The sequence below is a fragment of the Eriocheir sinensis genome, chromosome 15 (assembly GCF_024679095.1).
Source record: "Eriocheir sinensis breed Jianghai 21 chromosome 15, ASM2467909v1, whole genome shotgun sequence".
Lineage (NCBI taxonomy): Eukaryota > Metazoa > Arthropoda > Malacostraca > Decapoda > Varunidae > Eriocheir > Eriocheir sinensis.
In genome coordinates, this window is record NC_066523.1 from 4065081 (window position 1) to 4086297 (window position 21217).

The following is a 21217-nucleotide window of genomic DNA, read 5'->3' on the forward strand; positions in this document are numbered from 1 at the left end:
ACCAACATGGAGAAAGGCAGTCACCTGGAACGTTTTCATATGCTTTTATATGTTAGTGTTCCAGTAGCCATGACAATAACAAAGATTATGATATGGGCTCAGTTTCGTCACATTATTCTTTTACGCTTTCAAGAGAAGCAGCCACAGGGCGAGCTTTGTCCTAGACAGAGTCGAATGAATGGACTATAATCAAGATAGACGAGTATTTACCACTAAAGACAGTAACACTCTAACGATCAACAGTTGAAGTGCAATTTACACGAAACTGTTGAGGTTGTGTTTATTATGTTATGCCTTGATAAATGATCCCGGAGGCTGCTACCAGTAAAAGGAAATCACACAAAAGCAGTGGACTTAGTAAGCATGATATGTACGAACGTTTTAAAGTTGAGCTAAATTAGAATTGTTAACTTTCGTTTCTTACGCTCCGCCCATTGCAGCGGTAGGCTTTCTCGATGGTCGACCCCCAGGTGCTTGCATTTTTTTTTCTTCTTGGTGCTGCCAATAGCGCCGGTAGGCTTTCTTGAGGGGTCTCTTGGACGACCACAGGCTGGTAGTGGGGCAGGCGAATTTTATTTATAGTGGCTGCCGTGATGTATGACTCTTGCTTGGGCCATGCTGCCTCCCGAGAGCTCCTCTTGACTGAAGTCACTAAAATTAGGGTTTACTGAAGATGTGGGCAGCAGGTAATCTTCCGCCACGTGCATCGGCGGGACTCGAACCTAGGTCTCCGGGTTCACCACGCCCACATGTTGATCACTCGGCTGCTCCCTCCCAACGTATTCTGTAGTGGCGCTATTTTTTATTGGCTCATGTTCCCACCCGGAGCTCCAGTTATTCTCTAATTTTTTTTAAAGTCCGGATTGATAGGTGTCCAGCCGGATAACATGTGGCCTGTCTTCGGCTACTTGGTGATTGAAAATTGTCAGGTTGTTGCGGTTGGCGGGACTAGAGCCCGCGTCTCCGGCTACCCGCGGCGTCGCCCTTGACATGACTACTACTTTTTCAGGGGTTTAACTTTATCCCTCATTCGAACATATCATAGCCTTAGGAGATTAACTGTCTCATTAATACATAGCCATGGGAGATTGACATACACATATATTTTGTTAGGGCTTAGAAGTTGCTCATAAAACCTTGACCCTTGCCCCGTGCCACAACAAAGCCTATGGAACCATTCACACAGTCGTAACGAAAGTATAAATCGCCATTACATGTAAGGATCCGATTCTCCGCTACGTTCATCTTCACACGCAATCCTATGTAAACCAATCCCTTCACTCTAACATCTACCGCCAGACATCCAGCCCTTCATCCTCAATGCCGCATCCCGGGTCACCGACAAGGCATACAGCAGCATATACACACTCACCTGTTGATGAAGAGGGTGATGGCTCCAGCCCACAGCATCAACACCACCAGCACGAGGCAGATCTCCTCGACCCGCACAGTGACGGAGCCCACAGTGATGGTAGGAGGCGAGGGCACGCGGTGGAAGCTCTGGTCATCGCCGCGGCTCACTGGCTCCCGGGCACGTGCACGATATGTGTAGGACTCCCGCGGCTCGTGGTAGGAAGGAACTCCCGCAGACACTATCACCTCTGGGTAGGCGTGGTCTGGCTGCAGGCGTGGAAGGGATGACGATGCTTGCCCTGCAGAAGCAACCTTAGCAATATAGGCTTTTAATGCAGTCAGTTACGGACGACTCATCACGCACAACACATGTATATTATGAATGCCATGTGAACACCACCATTACATAGCCGATGAGCCTTCACTATAAGTAAACAAAAGTGAGCGATCCTCCTCCTCATAATCACCTTCGACTGTAATGCCAGGAAGTTTAGGTTAAGAATAGAACGTATGGCATTACACGACCACTGCATGAAATAGGGGCATGAAATAATTAAAGGAGACTGCCCCTCTGTCTCCACTCCGCCCGGGAATCGAACCCGGGACCTCTCGGTTGTGAGGCGAGGGTGCTGACCACTGCACTACCAATATGTGTGTGTGTGTGTGTGTGTGTGTGTTAAAGCAAACATTTAATTGACAGCAATACTGTACCTTCATTGTAATCGTTTTGCAACTTGCTCTGAGCACCTAATACTCCCATCTTGTCTGGGAAGATTGTCGTCCTCGAGGTGGTGGCGGAGGTGGTGGCAGTTGTGGCTCTTGAAGGGGCAGAGGTGGTGATGGCGGAGAAGGTCGACTCAGCCGGCAGAATGGTTGGCGAGATCGACATAAATGACTGTTGGGCTGTGCTGAAGGTGGCGGGGGGCAGGTGAGGTGCCGCTCCAGGCCCCGCCATCACACTGGACCCCGCCTGTAGGGAACAATTCTCGCATTAGGGAAGCTCAAAGCACCCTGCCCTTCTAGATGTACACATGAAAGGAAAAAAATGAACCATCATTATGTTGACAGATGTACTGTAGATAGATAGCACGATATAATTATAAATAAACTGATAAATCGGTATATGGATAAACATATATAAATAGTTAGCTAAACAGATAGGTACAGAGAATGGGGAGGAAGAAGCTTAGAGGTCTTGAATACATCAAAAGAAGTTTCTACACCTGTTTAACTGACGGTCACTTACTAGAATTCTATAAATTTTCCCTCTTCGATAACGTAGAACTTTTCCATCTTCTACATTAAAAGAAATCTAGCTTATTTATCACTCATTTCCGTCGATGTTCAATCTTATTTTTCTCTCTCCCACAATTTTCCAGCACAAGAATTTTCACTCAAGTTCAATCCTGTGCTCTGTATCATTGCAGTGGAAGAGTTGATGAGCATTTTCACACTTTCATTCTTTTCATCAGCCAACTCGGGAACAATCTGCCGTTTCTTATTTCCCTTCGCAGAAATGTTTCCCCGAAAGTAAATTTACGTTATTTCTTCACCTTTCACTTAGACATACCGAATCAATCGCTGCATCAACCTAAAGTAGTAAGCTTAGAAATTTAGTTTGTATTTATCGTTTTTCTTTAAAAGGGACAATCAAACAAGTTACTTTTGCCTTTACAAAGATAACCACCACTTTGTATTCCTTGTATTCCGATTCATTAAAACCACAGGACCCCCGAAACGTGGACGTCTCTAATGAGCGCAGTGTTCCAGTCCTTTAAAAAAAAAAAAAAACTTTAACAACAACCCTTTTTCCTTATAGCGCACAAGTTTTTTACAGCTACTCTTGTGTTTGGAAAGTAAACCACAAAAACTAGATTCTATGAAAATTTACAGCGACAGTTCCTTCCAGGGCGTTCGCCACCACCGTAATTTAATTGAACAAGGTCACATGAGCCTGCAGGAAGGAAGTGAGTGACATGAATGGGTAGCCTCGATGTGTTACTCATCAACAGAGACACACACTTACTGGCTATCCCTGAAAGTTAAAGTGGATGGGGAGATGCATCGGGTTGTTGCCTGAGCCGGGATAGAAACCAAATCCATGAGGTTGACTTGAGGATCGACAGAAGTGGTGATCTCCAGAGCCTGTGCGGGGACGATAGAACAGAATAAAAAAAAAAATAAGGTTGTGGATGGAGGAGCCCAACGGAGAGAACAGTTAAACAGAGTAAGCTGAAGTGTTAGAGCAAGGATAGAGGTTAGGAAGAGGAAGCCAACGATGGGAGAGACAGGTCAGGGGCAACGTGGCCAGATTGTCGTACTCTGCCTCCTCTGTTTGCCGATTTCCGACCCCAAAACTGTCTCCTCTGCCGATTTCCGACCCCAAAATTGCCTCCTCGACCCCAATAACTGCCTTTTTATATAGTTATCGTTAAAATGGTTAATTACTGGTGTTTTCTGGTAATAGCTATGGCTCAGAAACCGGTGAATACGAGGCTCTGAGTACGATAATCTAGCAACAGTGTGGGGGAGGTACGTTGAGGGGTGAGTATAGGTAGGAGTATTCGTTGGGAGAAGGGCTGGATTTCATTTGGGCGGAAAAGTCAATATGCGATCATTTCAATTGGGCGCCAGCATTCCGCTTCTATTTGGCGCCAGCATATGAGGACAATTCTGTGTATGTTGCCGGCAGAAGTAGGGAGTCAGGCCAGCCAAAACGGTTGCAGGCCAATTCATTGAGATATTAAAGGGTGGATAAGGGAAGGGATCGTGCAAGCTTACTAAGGATTCCAACTGTATCCTTGCTGAGTTTCCTCCCTGCGCTCAGGAACACAAGAAATGAGTTTTAAGCAAGATGAAGACAACTTTTTTTCCTCACTCCACGCAAAAAGAAAAAAAACTACATGCACGAAATGAGTTTTAAGCAAGATGAAGACAATTTTTTTTCCTTACTCCACGCAAAAAAGAAAAAAAACTATATGCACGAAATGAGTTTTAAGCAAGATGAAGACAACTTTTTTTTCTCACTCCACGCAAAAAAGAAAAAAAAACTACATGCATGAAATGAGTTTTAAGCAAGATGAAGACAACTTTTTTCCTCACTCCACGCAAAAAAGAAAAACTACATGCACGTTACACATGTAGGTACGTCACGTATTTTCTTTAAATAAAATAATGCATATTGAACATTTTTTCGGAGAAGGGAGCGATAAATGTCCCCAGGTTAGACATGTTTACGGTGACGACCCATATAGGTGTTTAACTCTATTAACTTATGATATTCTGCAACACTCACTGTCTTGACCCTGATATCCGACATGTAGAGCACCATCTTCTCATCTAAACTTGCTAACGTCATGCTCCTACTCCTCCCACGCCATCACACACACACACACACACACACACACACACACGCAGACACATGTGCGCACTCCTGGAATAATCTACTCTGTGTATGTCTCGCACTCAAACTGACTTCATGTTGCAGCGAGTGAATCGTCGCATCACCTTTACGTCTTTGTGGAGGTGTTCCGCGTCTTAACAAACCAAGAACGAAAGAATTACTTCGTCTTATAACTGTCTTGCGTCTGTTCCGTTCCACTCAACAAATGCGCCAGCCGTAAAGTCGGTCAAGTGTACATTGATGCCTCGCTCTGGTGACTCCTGTTAAGCTTTGTCCCACAAGACAAGGCTATATATTAGTGCCTCAAGGCCAACGAGAGGAGAGAGCGAGGCGTGTGAATAATTTAGGCGTTCGTAGCATTTCCTGGAGGTTGCAATGTTCCTTTTTATAGGCAGAGCTAGGCGGCGCCTCTCCTTTGTTTCCTCCGCAGTCTAGATTTGTTTCTTCTACTTTCGGTCGATGCCTTGTGTCAGGCTACAGGCTGCTATATTTAGAAACAAACCATTTCCTGCTGATCATTTTCTTGACACGTTTAGAAATAAAATAAGTGAACTAAAAAGCGAACTTTCTGCCTCTTCACACAAGTCATGTACCTCGCCGCGGCTCCCCTCTGATCCACCTCCCGCGTGCTTGACGGCCTCGTGCATGGGTTACAGTCGTGGCCAGAGTGCGCGGGTCTTCCAGTATTGATCTTTCCTTCCGTCTGACTCACAAGACTCGTGCCCGCCGCCGAGAGAGAAATCGCTTGCACTATTGTTACCTGTGTCTTGCTCCTCTAAAATACATCTGTTTAACGTCCCATTAGTGTCTAGTATGCATTGTTTTTTGTTGCTTAGGGAAGAGTTTGCCGTACCTACTGTGCTGGGCTAAAATTCATGCAAGGAACGAAGGTGTCAGAAAGGTGGCTTTTACATTGTTAATAAAATTTTAAAAGTTTAGATATGATCAGACAAACTTGTGTGTGAAGGGAATCTAATTAGGTCTGTTTTAAATTTTCCTGCCGTGAAATATTCTTTACCTGCATGAGCACGCACGGAAAGGAGAGGACACCCGCCGTAAACCTTGGAGCTTTATGTATCATGAAGTTTTGCCTTCGAAACAGCAAACCGTTTCTTCATAATCATTATTAACACTATGAAGAATTTATTCCTGATGTTCCTCACGCGTCGCTCTTGCAGGCGAGTGTTTAACAAGACCTCTGCGTGACTTTTCGTGATCGGTTGCTATAAATAGTCAACCATATAGACTACATATTAGAAGTTTATGAGAAGAAAAGTCACGGAAAATATATCGATCAATCGATGAACGATAGGAGAGTTATTCTTCATTTTGTCAAAAATAAAACTTCCATTTCCTGTATATTATTGGCGACTAAAATTTTCGTGTTCACTTAATGTATCATACACCATCACTTCAACTTGCGAAGGGGAACTTTAGTGGAAACGTGTGGTCCCTGAAAACTATCGCGCTGTTGTGGGGAACTATTGGCTACCGAGTCCTCAGTAAAATATTGCCATTGGATTTCTTGGCGTTACCGAGGTGGCATTGCCCTACTCCTTAAAGGCTTTTGGGATGTCATTTATCTCCGTGAGCTTCAAGGCCACGTCTGGTTCAATGGGTCTTCTGGTCTTGCTGATGGAATTCAAGGGACGACCTTCCTCCGCCACAGTCAAGGACAGTTTACTTGAATGAAAACAACCACAAATGGGAATTAGTTAGTGTAGAGAATGAGTCACAACAAACGAATTAATTAAATGAATAATTTGTAATTCGATTTCTATCCCTTTATTTCCTGAGGTGTCGTCCATTACTGTTTCTTTTCCATAAGTTGTTTCCTGTAAAGTGATGAGCTACTTGTTCTTTTGCAGTTTTTCAGTTCCCAGTACCGGAGACATAATTATCTAGTATGGTTGCGGTCTCTAAATATTTTGTATCCGTAGCAAGGCAGACTAAAAGTAAATTAGAGATCCATTGATATCAACACGGCCCTCTAACAAAGTTGCCAGATTGTCTTACTCAGCCTCTTATATACACCGACTTTCGACCCAAAAACTGTCTCGTGGACCCCAATAAGGAGACTCACTTATAATTATCGTTAATATAGTTAACTCCTGATGTTTCTGGGCAATAGTTAGGCGTCAGAAACCGGTAAATACTATGCTTTGAGTACGATAATCTGGCAACGGTGTCCTCTGATGGTCGCATGTTGTTCTCACCCAAAAAAAGACGCGTACCGGTAGTCCTCAAATTCGTCCTTGAAGTTACTCTTTCGTGGAGCAGGAAAGTTTAGCGTGCTGGGTGCAACAAGACCTGGAGGGAGAGGGAGAGAGGAGGGACTCTTCAGCTTGACGGTCTCAAGGTCAAAAAGGCAATAAAAGTCGAAAGCTCGAGGACCGCCAGTCAGGAGTCATCACAGCCTCAATGGTGGTTTATACTCTCTCTCTCTCTCTCTCTCTCTCTCTCTCTCTCTCTCTCTCTCTCTCTCTCACACACACACACACACACACGTTAATTAAGTGTTATAACCAAAAAAATACACAAGGTTTTCAATAGATGCAGTGGTTCAGATAATCGGACAACCTGCATCAGCGAGCCACCGCCGGGAATGTTTCAGCGTGCATTTCAGAGTTTGGAGAGTTTCTAAAATGGTTTGTGACACGGGTATTATTAAACAACATCCGGTGTAATGGAAATCCACACCGGAATGTCAGTTTTAGAGCAAGTCGATGCCATAAGATCTAGTTGCTTGGTTAAGTCATGTGTGAAAGCATTAGATTGGCCATAGTTAAGTTTCTTTGATTTTAACCAATTTTCGCAAAACATTTTGATCATTCTGGCCACTCGGTTACTGTTACGGATTATTATTTTCTCGTTAGGTTGCATTCTCTCGTACACTTCTGTCGTAAGTTTCCTTTTTAATCACAAACTGAGTCCGTCAAGGAGAATGCCAAAGGTAATAATATGAAAATAATCAGTTCTAAAGTACTAAATGAACCGATCATCCGTTATCCCTGGTTGTCCGGCATACTTACCTTGACTGGAATGATGGCCACCTCTTATCTCTTTAATACATCGGTAGTTTGGGACATTTATCTTTTGGTTTACAGTTTACTCCGCTAGAAAAGTCTGTCTGACAAGACTTGTTACTGGAAGCATTGCAAGCGGTATTATTTGTTACTGATCGAAGCTTTCGCACATTCATGAGCCTCTCCTCTCAATACTATCTGGCACTTTAAAATTTCCTCCTTATCCCAGGCGGCCCGATATCCGATATTGTAAAAAGTTTCATTGGAGATGTGCGCATAGTTTTTGGATGTTTGGTGCTTGACGTCGCGGCCCCAACAGACACTCCTGTACTCCGCCAACACTGCCCGAGGTGAGTCCTGACACATCAGGCCACAGTGCAAAGCAACGTTCCCGAGTTTCTGCCTCCTTTGTGTCGTGAGCCGCTTGGTGCATCCCCGCGGCTCACGGCACCCTTGGCCGGGACTAATTACTTCCGTAAGAAAGTTGGCAACTGTTGGGTCTAAGCCCGCTGGTAAAGAATTGTTCTTAATACGAGAGATGCATCTTGTGTGTGTGTGTGTGTGTGTGTGTGTGTGTGTGTGTAATGGTAAATGCTTGTACATTAGGGAAAAAACAGAGGGCGGGGAATGATAAACCGACTTTTTGTAAATTTAATAAAAAAAAAAAAAACTATCACCTCGGGGCTGACGATACAGCAGAGTGCACTCATACTCTTTGATTTAAAATGAAAAAAAAAAAAAAACACGGTAATGTTGTCTGAGGTTTCAACAGCAATTGTTAAAAGAAGGTAATGACAGTCAACCTGTTGCTTTGTTGTTGGCAAAATTGAATAAGTCCAGCATAAGAGTTTTGGTGTCCAATGAGCACCAGCAGGCCCTCAGTCCCCGGCCCTGTTGATCGATGGTCACCAACAGGACGCTGCGTGAAGGGTGTATGAATCTGTAATAATTATTTAATATTTTGTTGATTAAGTAGTAGTTCTTTTGCAGATTATGAGGAATGGAAAAACAGTGGTCACCATTAACATCACAGAGTCCCGAACTATACCACCGTAACAACAAAGTTCGTCATTCACGCAAAATAGTTTAACAAACGTTATTTGCCATTCCCACAATAGTTTGACATAAATGCAGTTTAGATCTTCGTTCGCCTCGCATTTTTCAATTATCTCCGCTTATCCTCCTCCGATATACGGGCGTGCGACGACGACAAGGCGTTGTTCTGCAAGGGAAGCTGTACATAAACTGTTCCGAGGGTGGATACAGGCCTTACAATGTACATACGCTTGCCATGGGGGAAGGGGATGTAGAGGGTGAGGGGGGGGGGGAAGGGCGGCATAAATTCGATGCTTTAGGTTCATGTTTTGCTATGAAGTTCCATTTTCTCTAAGTGTCAAATTAATGGTGTTTGTTGTTGTAACATTTGTAGTATTGACGCTACTTTTCTGCGGCAGTGTCGTTACGATTGTAAAAATGTCCGACTATTTTGCGCTTTGTCTAACATGCTGCTATACTGATGTACCATTTTATGCATTTGTTTCGAACGATTTCCAATTGTTTCAGAGCTTTGAGCTTTGTCATAAACCACCGATTAGCTGTCTGACTAAAACGCAAAATACGGTTTTCGTTTCCCTTGTACCCTCAAACACACACACACACACACACACACACTGAACGAATATAGAGACGGAGACGAGACCACACGAATATTACAACACGTCAAACATAATAAATACATAGTTCTTTGGTAATGGAGTGTCATGTCCGAGTCACCTGAGTAGGAAGGGCCGAGGAGTCAGGATAATAATTCCCCCTCGACAAGCGTTCATACACAGCGAGGATCGGCAGGCTCAGGCACAGCCGCCCTCCTCGCTTATGCAGACGCACGAGGCGACGGGCTTATCGAGGCCGTGTGTTTGCCGGGAATTAAGAGGCAGAAGAAGCAGCGCGATCATCATTCATCATCATCACCATCATCATCATAATCATCATCATCATCAGTTGTAGTTTTAGTAGTAGTAGTAGTAGTAGTAGTAGTAGTAGTGGTAGTAGTAAGAGTATTAGTATTATTAGCGTTGTTACTACTACTACTACTACTACTTCTACTACTACTACTACTAAGGAAAAGAAGAAGACAAAACAAAATAAGAATAAGAATAAGAAGAGGAAGAAAAGGAAAAAGAAGAAGAAGAAGAAGAAGAAGAAGAAGAAAAAGAAGAAGAAGAAGCAGGAAAAAAAGAAAAAGAAGTAGAAAACAGAAAACGAAAAAATAGAAGAAGAAGAAGAAAAAGAAGACGAAGAAGAAGGAGGAGAAAAAAAAGATGAGGATGATAATGAGGATGAAAAAGAAGAAGAAGAAGAAGAAGAAGAAGAAGAGGAAAAGAAAAGAAAACAAGAAAACAAGAAGGAGACGAAAACGAAGAATGAAGAAAGAAGAAAGAAGAAAAAGAAGAAAGGAAAAAGGAGAAAGAAATAAAGGAGAAAAAATAAGAAAGAAAATGAAAAAAGACAACAGGATAAGGAGGAGGATAAGGAAGAGGATGATGATGAGGAGGAGGAGGAGTAAGAGGAGAAAAATGTGACAAAAAATAAACGTAATTTTATACAAAGAAACTATGATTAAACTCACCACACGAAAATATACCGGCATATGAGATTGCATCACACACACACACACACACACACACACACACACACACACACACACACACACACGCACACACACACTATCAGGCTAATGCAGTGTGATTACCTTAAGTAGATGAAGAAAAGAGAGAAAAAAAAAAAAAAACGAAATAGAGTGCTTGGATTAGAGAGAATGGTGACACTATGTATAGAAGCGGCTAAAAGACCGAGGCCCGAAGAGATGGTGATGGTTATGGTGGTGGTGGTGGTGATGGTGATGGTAGTGGTGGTGGTGGTGGTTTACGTGTGAGGTGTTGGATAGCGAGGGAGTTGTCATTCGCTGTCTTGGTCGGGGCATCAAAACAGCGCACGATCGAAGAGAGAGAGAGAGAGAGAGAGAGAGAGAGAGAGAGAGAGAGAGAGAGAGAGAGAGAGAGAGAGAGAGAGAGAGAGAGAGAGAGAGAGAGACTACAATTACAACGACGAGGACTACAAAGAAGACGAAATGCGATGGCGACGATGATTACGAAGAAGACGAAAGCGAAGACGAGGACGAAGACGAGTAAAAGTGATGTCCTCCTCGTCGTGTGTCGTTCTTGATAAAGGTGGCGGACGTAACGAGATCCGCCGCCGCGAGTGTCGGGAGATAGCGGGCGGTAAGTAATGGGCCGCTCTTGCTTGCCACGCTGACGCTGAAATACTGCGTGCACGGCCGGTTAACGTTGCGGGACGGGAACCAATTAGATCCTGTCACGCTCCTGTTTTGCTGGTATTATAGTTCTTCTTCTAAGTCTTTGTCTGTCTTCATTGCATCGTCTGAATAAGAGAATGAGATTGTTACTGTGTGGGTTGTGATCAGAATAGAAACCTCAGCAAGGAAAAATGTTGCAATGATTATTCCTTATCAAATCTCTCTGTTGAGCAAATTTTATATCAGAGAGAGAGAGAGAGAGAGAGAGAGAGAGAGAGAGAGAGAGAGAGAGAGAGAGAGAGAGAGATGCCGGAAGGGTGCATGCACTTAGAAAAGATTGAAGAACACTGGTATAACCGACACGATCAGCTTCATCACATCCTCACCCACGTAACTGTTAGGTAATCTATGGATTGACTTTTTTAATCAGATTGCAATGAGGAGGCCAAATCATCGTGTGGTTTGCGATGGTGAGGGGCAGAGGACAGTGTGCCCTGACTTACACTGACTGTCCTACCTGGCCACACTAAATAAGTTCGTATTAAAATATGGGAAACGAGGTGCATGGATGTACAGAGTGTCTGCCTCGTTGAATACGCCTTCCTTTTACCTCTTTGTGGTTTTCTGTGTTTGAAGGCTTGATTTTCCCCCTCGATGTGAGTGGGGAATTTGGACCGAAACTCACAGCGCCTGCAGGGATGAACTTCAGTGCTGACTGGCCACAGTTGACACCAGGTGCCGAGGCAGCTGGTGGCAACGTAAACAGGCCAGGTGAAGGTGAGCAGTCAGGAACTGAAGCCCCACACCCCTAACAATCCCTTTCAAATAAAGGGTGCGTAAAATCGATAAACTAGTCTCAAACAGTTTCGCATGGCGTTACAAACCCGGGCCTCAGGTAACTTCAAGTAAGGCAATGTTCATAGGGTTGTATTTTAAAACATTTTGTCGCCCAAGTTCACATATTTGACATGGCTTTCGTAGGAGCTGTAGGCCTTTCCAGGGGTAGTTTTATGACTCTGGTGGTAGTTTGACCCTTCTTCTGTGCCATGAACCTTAAAAAAACACTCATGAAAACCCGATTGATCCCCTCTTTGACCTTTAGAAATAGTTGATGTGAGAAGCGATGGGGTCTTAAAATACGGCCCATAGCCTCCTATACATTCTGAAGATATCATGACATATCCAACTTTATTTTCGCCTCGTTTTCCTCTGAGTGACGAGCACAATCTCGAGGTCCTCTGTATTCTTCGGTGGCAACGATGGTAACGGCGTGCACTCGGTGACCAGACAACGAGAAGTAAGGGAATGTCAATATTTGGCTGAGAACGAACTCGAGAATGGCTCAGCGCCAAACATTGATGTGTAAATAGGTTCAAAGGCCTGCAAAGGAGCTTCTTCGCGGTAAAAGAAAAAAAAAATGTTATAACGATATGAACAATCTCTCTCTCTCTCTCTCTCTCTCGCTCTCTAGATAGATAGATAGATAGATAGATAGATAGATAGATATTTATATATCTACTTATTTATTTATTCGTTTAAGCGCCCGCGAGTGTGTGTGTGTGTGTGTTTAAGAGAGAGAGAGAGAGAGAGAGAGAGAGAGAGAGAGAGAGAGAGAGAGAGAGAGAGAGAGAGAGAGAAAAAACATCTACGGAATGTTACGTAAACAGAGAATCAAGACCACAAGACGCAAGTTGTGTAATCCGACTTGACCCTAAGAGAATAAGCTCCATCGAGACGACATCGTGAGTCTAGAAGAAGGGAAGACGATACGGGAAGTATATTTTATTAGCAACGTGAGTTAAAAGGAGCAGCGCGGGGATCATCACACTGCGGGGAACAACCAAATGACTCAGTATCGAAACACATTCAAGGACGGCCGTGGATAGGCTACACTTTGTTCCGTTTGGTTATTGTAACCTCTCACCTGACTTAGCCTTTTTCAATCATGTCATCTGCACTGATCCACAAAAATATATTAAAGCTCCCATCAGGGGACGCGTTTTGTGCAATACGAAATATGAATATAGGGTTTGGAACGTTGGTTTGAGGTCTGCCTTAGTCCAAGATCAGCCGGTCTGTTGAGTTGGCAAATAGTGAGTTATCCGTCCCGTCGCTAGTACTCGCTGCCGGATGTCCGGATCTAGTAGTATTCAGCATCCTACCGAAGGATCTTGTGTTGTGAAGTACCTGCACTGAGCTTTGAGTGCTGCTCCTCATTATTATAAAAAAACATCTACGCTACTGAGCATTCCCTTAGTAACGAAAATAGCCTTGAAGACAAAAGCGTGTGTCGGAGTCTGACTCTTGCGAAATGAGTCTAAACGCTTTAAACAGCATGTGGGAACTCAGTGTGACGAAAAGCGACTCTGCAGTGTCAGTGCTTTCAACCCCTTGGGCTGGACCTTCCCGGTAAAGACATGGATCAGCCAAATCATATTGTGCCGTTTGGGTCGCTCAGTCAGGGAAAATAACTCCGAAGTAAAAATTAATAAAAAAAATGTGGATGTTCGTGTTTCTCGTACATTTTTCAAAGAAGCAATTACCTGAAAATAAGAATCCTAATGAGTCTGCAACACTTGGCAAATTTATTCATAACGAGTGATGAATGCGAGGCAAGGAATCTTCAGAGCCGAGTGTCCAGCCCGATGATGCCACACAAGGTAAGTAAAAATAACTTCTTCATTGCTGAGGAAAATTTGAGCATATGGAAACCTTTACACTGGAGGAGTGAGTTTGTAAAACAACCCCCCCCCCCAAAAAAAAAAAAAAAAAGCTCATTAGGCTTCGCGTTTAAGACTTTTCTCTAAGTATCTAACCCACTGACCGGTTTGTAGGTTTCTGATGCTTTTGTTGAGTGTAATGTGATGGTATTAATCGTGGACGAAATGGTAACTCTACATTATATAACTAAACAAGCGAAACACGAAGGGAAACAGAGTGGATGGATTCACTCCTGGAATATTCAGAATATTAGCCTACTTCTGTCCATGATGGTTATTATTCTCAAGTTTTCAAATAATGTCTTTAATTCAGGCTTTTATCCGGACTTCTGGTGGCAGGCAGATATCTTCATTCTGTTTATGAAAGAAAACAAAATTACCGCGTAATTTTAAATGCTGAACTGTGGCAAACAACACGGGTAAATTGTATGCAGTATTCACTCGATGGAAAGCCTAGTTTTAGCCTCTTAACCCTTTAACTGCTAAGGCAGGGCATTGCTTCAGCCACCCAGGGCGGGTAAGATGGGAGACAAAATTCACACGTTTCAGCCAGGGATTATTAGCATGTCAGAAGTAGCGGTGTGCTTAGGGATGGAGGGAGGGAGGAATGGAGAGGGGGAAAGGCAGGTCTTCTCCCTTGTACACACACACACACACACACACAAAGGGATTTTTAGGAGGGGAGGAAAAGAGGGAAGGGAATGGGGAAAGATGGGGAAGGAGGAGGAGGAGGAGGAGGAGGAGGCGTGTAGATAATTGTGGAGAGGGACAATTTCTCTCTCTCTCTCTCTCTCTCTCTCTCTCTCTCTCTCTCTCTCTTCCAGTGACATCTGTTCTCGCAGGCATCTGGAATATAGTGTTTTCAATTAGTCTTGCTTGCCACAGACACATATAGACTCATTATTTGCCATCATTATTTATTATTACATGGTTCGTAGGCTAACAAAAGCACATTCAAGTGTAATCAGGTGACTCTGGTGGCGATGGTTCTCTTTTTCTTTTTCTCATTCTTTCTCTTTTTTTCTTTATTTTCTTTCATTATTTCTTTATTTCTCTTTTTTTCTTTCTCTGTTTCTTTTCTTTCCTTCTCGCTTTGTTTCTTTTCCTTTTCTCTTTCTTTCGTTCGTTCCTTTCATCTTTTTTCTCATTCTTTCTCATTCTTTTTTCTCTTTTTTGCTTTTTGTCTCTCTTGTTTTCTCTTTCTCTTTCTTTCCTTCTCATTCTTCCTTTCTCTCTGTATTCCTTTCCTTCTTTCTCTCTTCCTGTCTTTCTCTTTCTTTTTTACTCTTTTTCTTAGATTCTCTCTCTCTCTCTCTCTCTCTCTCTCTCTCTCTCTCTCTCTCTCTCTCTCTCTCTCTCTCTCTATATATATATATATATATATATATATATATATATATATATATATATATATATATATATATATATATATATATATATATATATATTTCTGCCAATTAATATTCTAGTGTAGTGAGGGACTGCAGGGTTGAGGTGTCGGTTGTGCGGTGGTCGGAGCCTTTCGGAGGTTTCACTGCAGCGATGGTGGTGGTGATGGCTTCCGTGTTAGAGGTGGCCGGCGTGGCTGCTGTGGTGTTGCTAATGTTGTTGATTGAGGAAGTGGTGGTGGGGGTTGCAGCAGTGTTGGTAGTAACTGGTTTCATTGGTGGTAGTGGTGATGATTTAGTGTTGCTAATGATGGAAGTGATGGTGGTGGTATTAGTTTTGTTTTTTTGAGTGAAGGCTTTCCTAATGATGGTAATATTGGTGGTTGACGTTGTTGCATTTGATTTGTTTGTAGTTGATGTTCTTATTGTAGTAGTAGTAATAGTAGTAGTATTGGTAGTAGTGGCGGCGGTGGTGGTGGTGGTGGTGAGTATTACGTGGGTGCATTGGTGTCGTTGGAAGTGGTGCTGGTGGTATCGCCCTGGGGGTGGGATTTCCATCATGTATTATCAGGTAAAAGTCAACGAAATTTCAATATAGTGTTTCTGGTCGTTGTTGTAGCGGTGGTGGTGGTGGCGGCGGTCGGGTGTCAGCTTATAATTGGAAAAAAGCCCCGGAGACATCCCCTCAGCTGTGGCGGTGCGGCTGGTGGTCGTTAAATCTTGGGAAGGTCGCCCGTCAGCCAACGGTGTCGCTCCGTTTCAATTGTAAAGGAATATAGATCCAAGGAATGGCAGTGCCACGAGAAATAGATGCTGGTCGCTGCTCGGCACTCACTAACTGAATTCCTTTGGGGGGTAACTTTACTGCGGTGCCCGAGCAGCTTCATTCGGCCGCAGCAGCAGCATTCTCATCTCCTGTGTGCCGTATGTTTTTTTATACCCGGCACACACGGTTTTGTGTGTTGAGGGGATAGTTTCCAGCCCGTAATAAGAGGAGCGTTGGCACCATAATTCAAGCATGAGATGACTGATAGTTATCATTATGCTTTTCTCAGCGGAGTCTGTGTCGCCTCGTAAGGCTGAGGAGTTATGTAAAGTGTAGGCGTGCTTTCCGTAACATGCTTCCACGTCGCTTGAGGAAATTGCTTTCCCTCTCAGCAAAGTACCTTCCCTTCTCGTTTATGCATAAGGATTCCGGTGCCACTAAAGCCGCAGTTATTTTTCTCCTGTAAAGTGCATGATTCGCACTTTAAACTAAAACCAATTATATATCAGTGCATGAGATCACAATGCGTAGGCGAGCGTCATATCACATATAAAGATATTGTTTTAGAAGTAAAATCAAGCGGTTAGACACAAAGCAACAGCAGGTATCAAATTAAAGCTACAAATCTCTAACATTTTAGCTCTGCCGTCCTGGCCCTTGGGCTGTGGTTCTCAACTGGGGCTTATGAACCTCTGGTGCGAGTGCGAGCCACTATGTTTCTTAAATGAATGTTCAAGGTGACGCAGCTATTCCTGTCTTTAGCCTTGTTCTGTATACTTTACGAGTCGAGGTGGCCGGTGGCGCGCCGTCCTGTTGATTCTTTTGGGCTGCCGCTACGCTGCTACAGGCAACATGTCGGTATATAAAATGCCATCTTTTGCATTTGCTTTCTTGGAGCACATCAAGCGAGCTGCGTTTCAGTGCCGCATCTGAATGTCAGCTTGTATATTCATACAGGTATGGCAAACCATGTATGAGTACGTTAATTTTTTTTTTACGTTTGGCCTATAGCACCGGTAGGCCTTCTCGGTGGGGTCTACCACCCCTACCCGCTGTGGCGCAGGGTTCATCCTTCCGTTCAGATAGTCGATAAATGGGTACTTGGGAAACCTAGGGAAGGCAAACTGTGGTAACCCGGATGCTACTGCCATGTGTCGGGTTCAAGGGTTCTCTCCCACCACAGGCTAAAAGGTTCAACGGGACGGAAATGAGCACCGCCGCCACGCGCAGCTGTAGCGTATGTTCCCTACATTATACCTCGTAGGTGACTGGGCAGTTTCCGTGAATGGACTGTCTAGGATGTAGATAGAACAATTCTACTAATTTGGTAAAGCTTATTGATACTGTATAAGATGCAATAAAAGAGATTAAATGCTCGATTCAGGCAATTTACGACATTCCCAATCACTGAGACAGCGCTGCAGCGAAACCGGTTGGGAATAAACTCACCTCTTACACCCGCCGGTCTCCTTACACCTTCCCTCCATTGCTATTACCGTCAATCCGTAGTCTTTTCAACATGCAGCTTGTTTCCTTCAACAGTTTCGTGACTCTCAAGATTGTTCAGCTCGCTCTGCATTAAGGTTCCCTGCCTAGGTCTTTTATGCCTTCCACGGCACCGACCCAGCTGTTGAGAGCACGCCAATAACGGACAAATGATAACAGAAAAAAAAGATGGTGACTTTTCAGCAAAAAAAAGAAAAGAAAAATGTTAAAAATGTCTCTTCCGTGTTTCTTCTTCTTTCCGTTTTCTTTTTCGTTTTACTTTTTTTACTTATTTTCTTCTTTCCCTTCTTCTTCCATATCATTCACACACACACACACACACCATACCTCGCATTCCACACGTCCGTCTGTAGCGCGACACATGCCTTTCCAGACATTCCGAGCCGAACACGCTGTTTTCGTTTCCGAGGAAATGTCTGGAATGTCACATCGTCCTGTTCCTCCTGAGCCTTCGGAGTCGCTGGTCGACGGACGATGCCCCTTGGAAATTGAACTCCTTACGTGATAACTACTTGATGCCACAGACACGTGGAAGGATCCAAGTAATCTATCTTTTAAATCCCGGTACTTATCGGGACCTCCACCCCTCCCCTCCCAACACACACACATGGATCTCCGTATATAGTGTTGTGGTTACCATACGCTAAACTCCGACTAAACTAAGAAGTCAGTTTGGGCGGGGCCCGCTCTGAGAGTTCCCTGGACATAGCCCTGCCAAATCTTATTTAGCGTATAAAGAATATTTGATATACAATTTCAAATAGTACGTGGATGACATATGAGGAAGAGAGTGATGTATTGGGGGTGATGCACCAGCGCCGTGAAGAGGTTCGGGACCTACCCAAACTGACTACATATTTGTGTCGGACTGTAATCACAACCGAAAGCTCCCGAGTGCGATTCCCGGGTGGAGTGGAGAGAGAGACGAGCTTCCCGGGAGTGTGTGGATCAGCGTTGCCAAATTATCGTATTAACCACATATCGTATCTATCATTTTTATGCCTCAAACTCTCGTACCTACACAAGTAACGTGAGAAAATCAAAGTTAGTGCTAAAACTGTTGAATATTGATGTTTTTCGTTCTTTGTTGTTATAGTTATCGGTCAGCAACTACGAAAATGAAATGCTATGAGTACGATAATCTGGCAACGCTGGTGTGGATGAGAGGTTCTATCCGTACCCGAAAGTCCGTCGGCTGGGGATCTCGAGTCCAGCACGTAATTAGACCATGGAATATGACACACACACACACACACACACTCTCTCTCTCTCTCTCTCTCTCTCTCTCTCTCTCACACACACACACCTCGTTTAGCCCATATAACAGAGTGGAGCCCCCCCGCACCACCACCACCACCCGTCTCTCCATCCCCAGCAGCGGTATGCACACGGGACAGACATAACCGGCTCTCAGCAATGTCTGCTTATTCGCCAACAAAAGAAAATTCATGAAGGGTTCTATTTTTACCTTTATTCAAGGTTTTATGTCAGTAAATCTTAGTGAACACACACAAACACACACACATACACACACACAAAGGCACACACACACACACACACACACACACACACACACACACACACACACACACACACACACACACACACACACACACAAACACACACACACAGAATGCAGGAATTCCAGACCGTGAAATTGAACAAAATATAAATTGCAACAGATATCAACATATTATTGACAGATACGATTGGCTGTGCATTTTAGGACATGATGGACCAGCAACGTATGTCCGTCACCTACCGAAACGGGCGTAAGCCACTCCCGGTTAGGTATATATGGGAAGCGAGGAGGGTGCTGAAGCCCTCCAAAGACCCTTCCCATGTCCTCCCTTTCCGTTTCCCTATTGTCTCATCAACACCAGAGAGTAGTTCAGCATGCTCTCTAAAGACAGATCGTCTCTCTTTCCACACTACTAAATTCACACAACATACATACACACCATTTCTCCAACTTTTACAAATTCAAAATGGCGTACTTAAAAAGAGCCTCGGAGTCCCTGCCTGGGGGGGGGGGGGGGACCACAAATTCCCCCCCGCCTTTGGTCCTCCAGCAGGTTGTGGCGCCTCTGGTCCTCCAGCAGGTTGTGGCGCCTCTGGTCTTTCAACAGGTCGTGTGTCTATAGATGTTTCGGCATTTCGTGTGTCCTTGAGTTTTCTTTCTTCTGTGTCGAGATAGGAATCGAAGTTGTAGGTTTTCCTTTTTTCATTTATATATGCCGAGAACCAATAATTATTTTTTTTCCGAAGTTCCATTTTTCAAGCCATCTTCTGTCTAAATATATTTCTTTCTTAACCAGCATTTCCTTGGAAGTCAATATTGATTTTTAGTCTGGTTTTCTTTTGTCTCACAGTGTGGACGCAGAAAAATACAGCAACATTTCCATTTGCCAAAATATCGTGTCAAAAGCATTATGTAGGAAACAGAGGAAAGGAATGTGCTGTTGGCGTGTTAGTGTCACTCTGTGGTCGAGCATCCATGAATCAACTGGTGGTCACATCCTCCCAGGCGTAAAGCAGTGTCGTGTGACCGAGCGGCCGCTGCCAGTCGTCCCGGCGCCGTTGTGGCCACGGCAATTGGACAGGCAGGGACCGCACCATGTGAGCCGCGTAGTGAAGTAATAGGAAACGCGTGTACCGATTCAAGATACAACACATACTCATTTTGTGCGGTACCGTTTCGGCATTGTGATCACTATTATTATTTTTTCTCTGACAGCCACGATATTGCTTTTGCTTTCATGCACTTTTATTTGCAGTAAAAATCAATGAAAACATTGCCGGACAGCTTAAATGCCAGTGACGCTTGTCAAGTTTCTGATGTCACATGAGGACACCAGAGGACGAGGCAAATAACACTTGATTGCTTTGCCCCTTGCTCCTAGGGGGAAAGGCCAGCCCGATCTCTGCCCTTTACCCTCGTCACGTCTATGGGCCAGTTTTACAATCCACTACAGCGAGTTTGTAAGCTCCCCAACCAAACACGAAATGCCACGAAAATTCCTTGTCTAGTGTTTGGCGTTGATATAAAACAAGGAGGAAATTTGAGGAAACCACACGGGAAATCTCTCTAGTATCTGGTATTGTGTAGAAATAACGGATCATTGTGGAGAATATAGCTTGGTTTGGGCGCTTACAATGGCTGTGTTGGACTGTCGAATTGGCCCTATAACCTACGCGCCATCCCGATTTTCTGTCTACTACTTTGAACACATTTCCATGACCTCCTCCTCTATGTCACCCACTCAGTTAAGTGTGCGGTAACACGCTCCACATTTGCCACAAATTTGCAGCCACTTGCCCCTGTCAGGCTTTAGTGACAGCTGGCGAGTCTCTCACGTGTTGTCACGGTCAAATCAATAAGGGAACAGTTTAAGCATGATTACACGATGACACGATCACCTTTTGCCTATCAACGTTCGGTCTTATATTGAGGTCATCTAACGAGGAAGCTGAACACAATTGTTGTTGTTGTTGTTGTTGTTGTTGTTGTTGTTGTTGTTGTTGTTGTTGTTGTTGTTGTTGTTGTTGTTGTTGTTGCCGTTGCCATTGTTGTTGTTGTTGCTTTACATATTCTGACCTACGCAAAATGTTTGGTCCTTAACTCATTTCTGTCTTTTTAGAATATAGTGAAATATATTGTCAAATAGTATTATTTGTTTGAATACTGATTTTTTTTGCGAAACATTTTGACTATGCCCGTTAAAAATTCCATACACCT

At 43.9% G+C, this 21217-nt stretch overlaps 1 protein-coding gene across 3 annotated transcripts in view; it reads right to left on the reverse strand.

Annotated features, from left to right (window-relative positions):
• LOC126998789 (uncharacterized) overlaps positions 1-21217 on the reverse strand; it is a 58530-nt gene that overhangs the window by 1238 nt on the left and 36075 nt on the right. For 2 of the 3 annotated variants that reach the window (XM_050860831.1, XM_050860830.1), the window contains exons 2-3: positions 2065-2323; positions 1373-1652 (exon numbers count right to left, since the gene is read on the reverse strand). In XM_050860831.1, coding sequence (XP_050716788.1) covers positions 1373-1652; positions 2065-2308 — 524 coding nt within the window. In that variant the 5' untranslated portion in view covers positions 2309-2323. Of the gene's footprint in view, positions 1-1372; positions 1653-2064; positions 2324-21217 lie in introns of those variants that run through there. The other variant, XM_050860832.1, reaches the window with a different exon arrangement.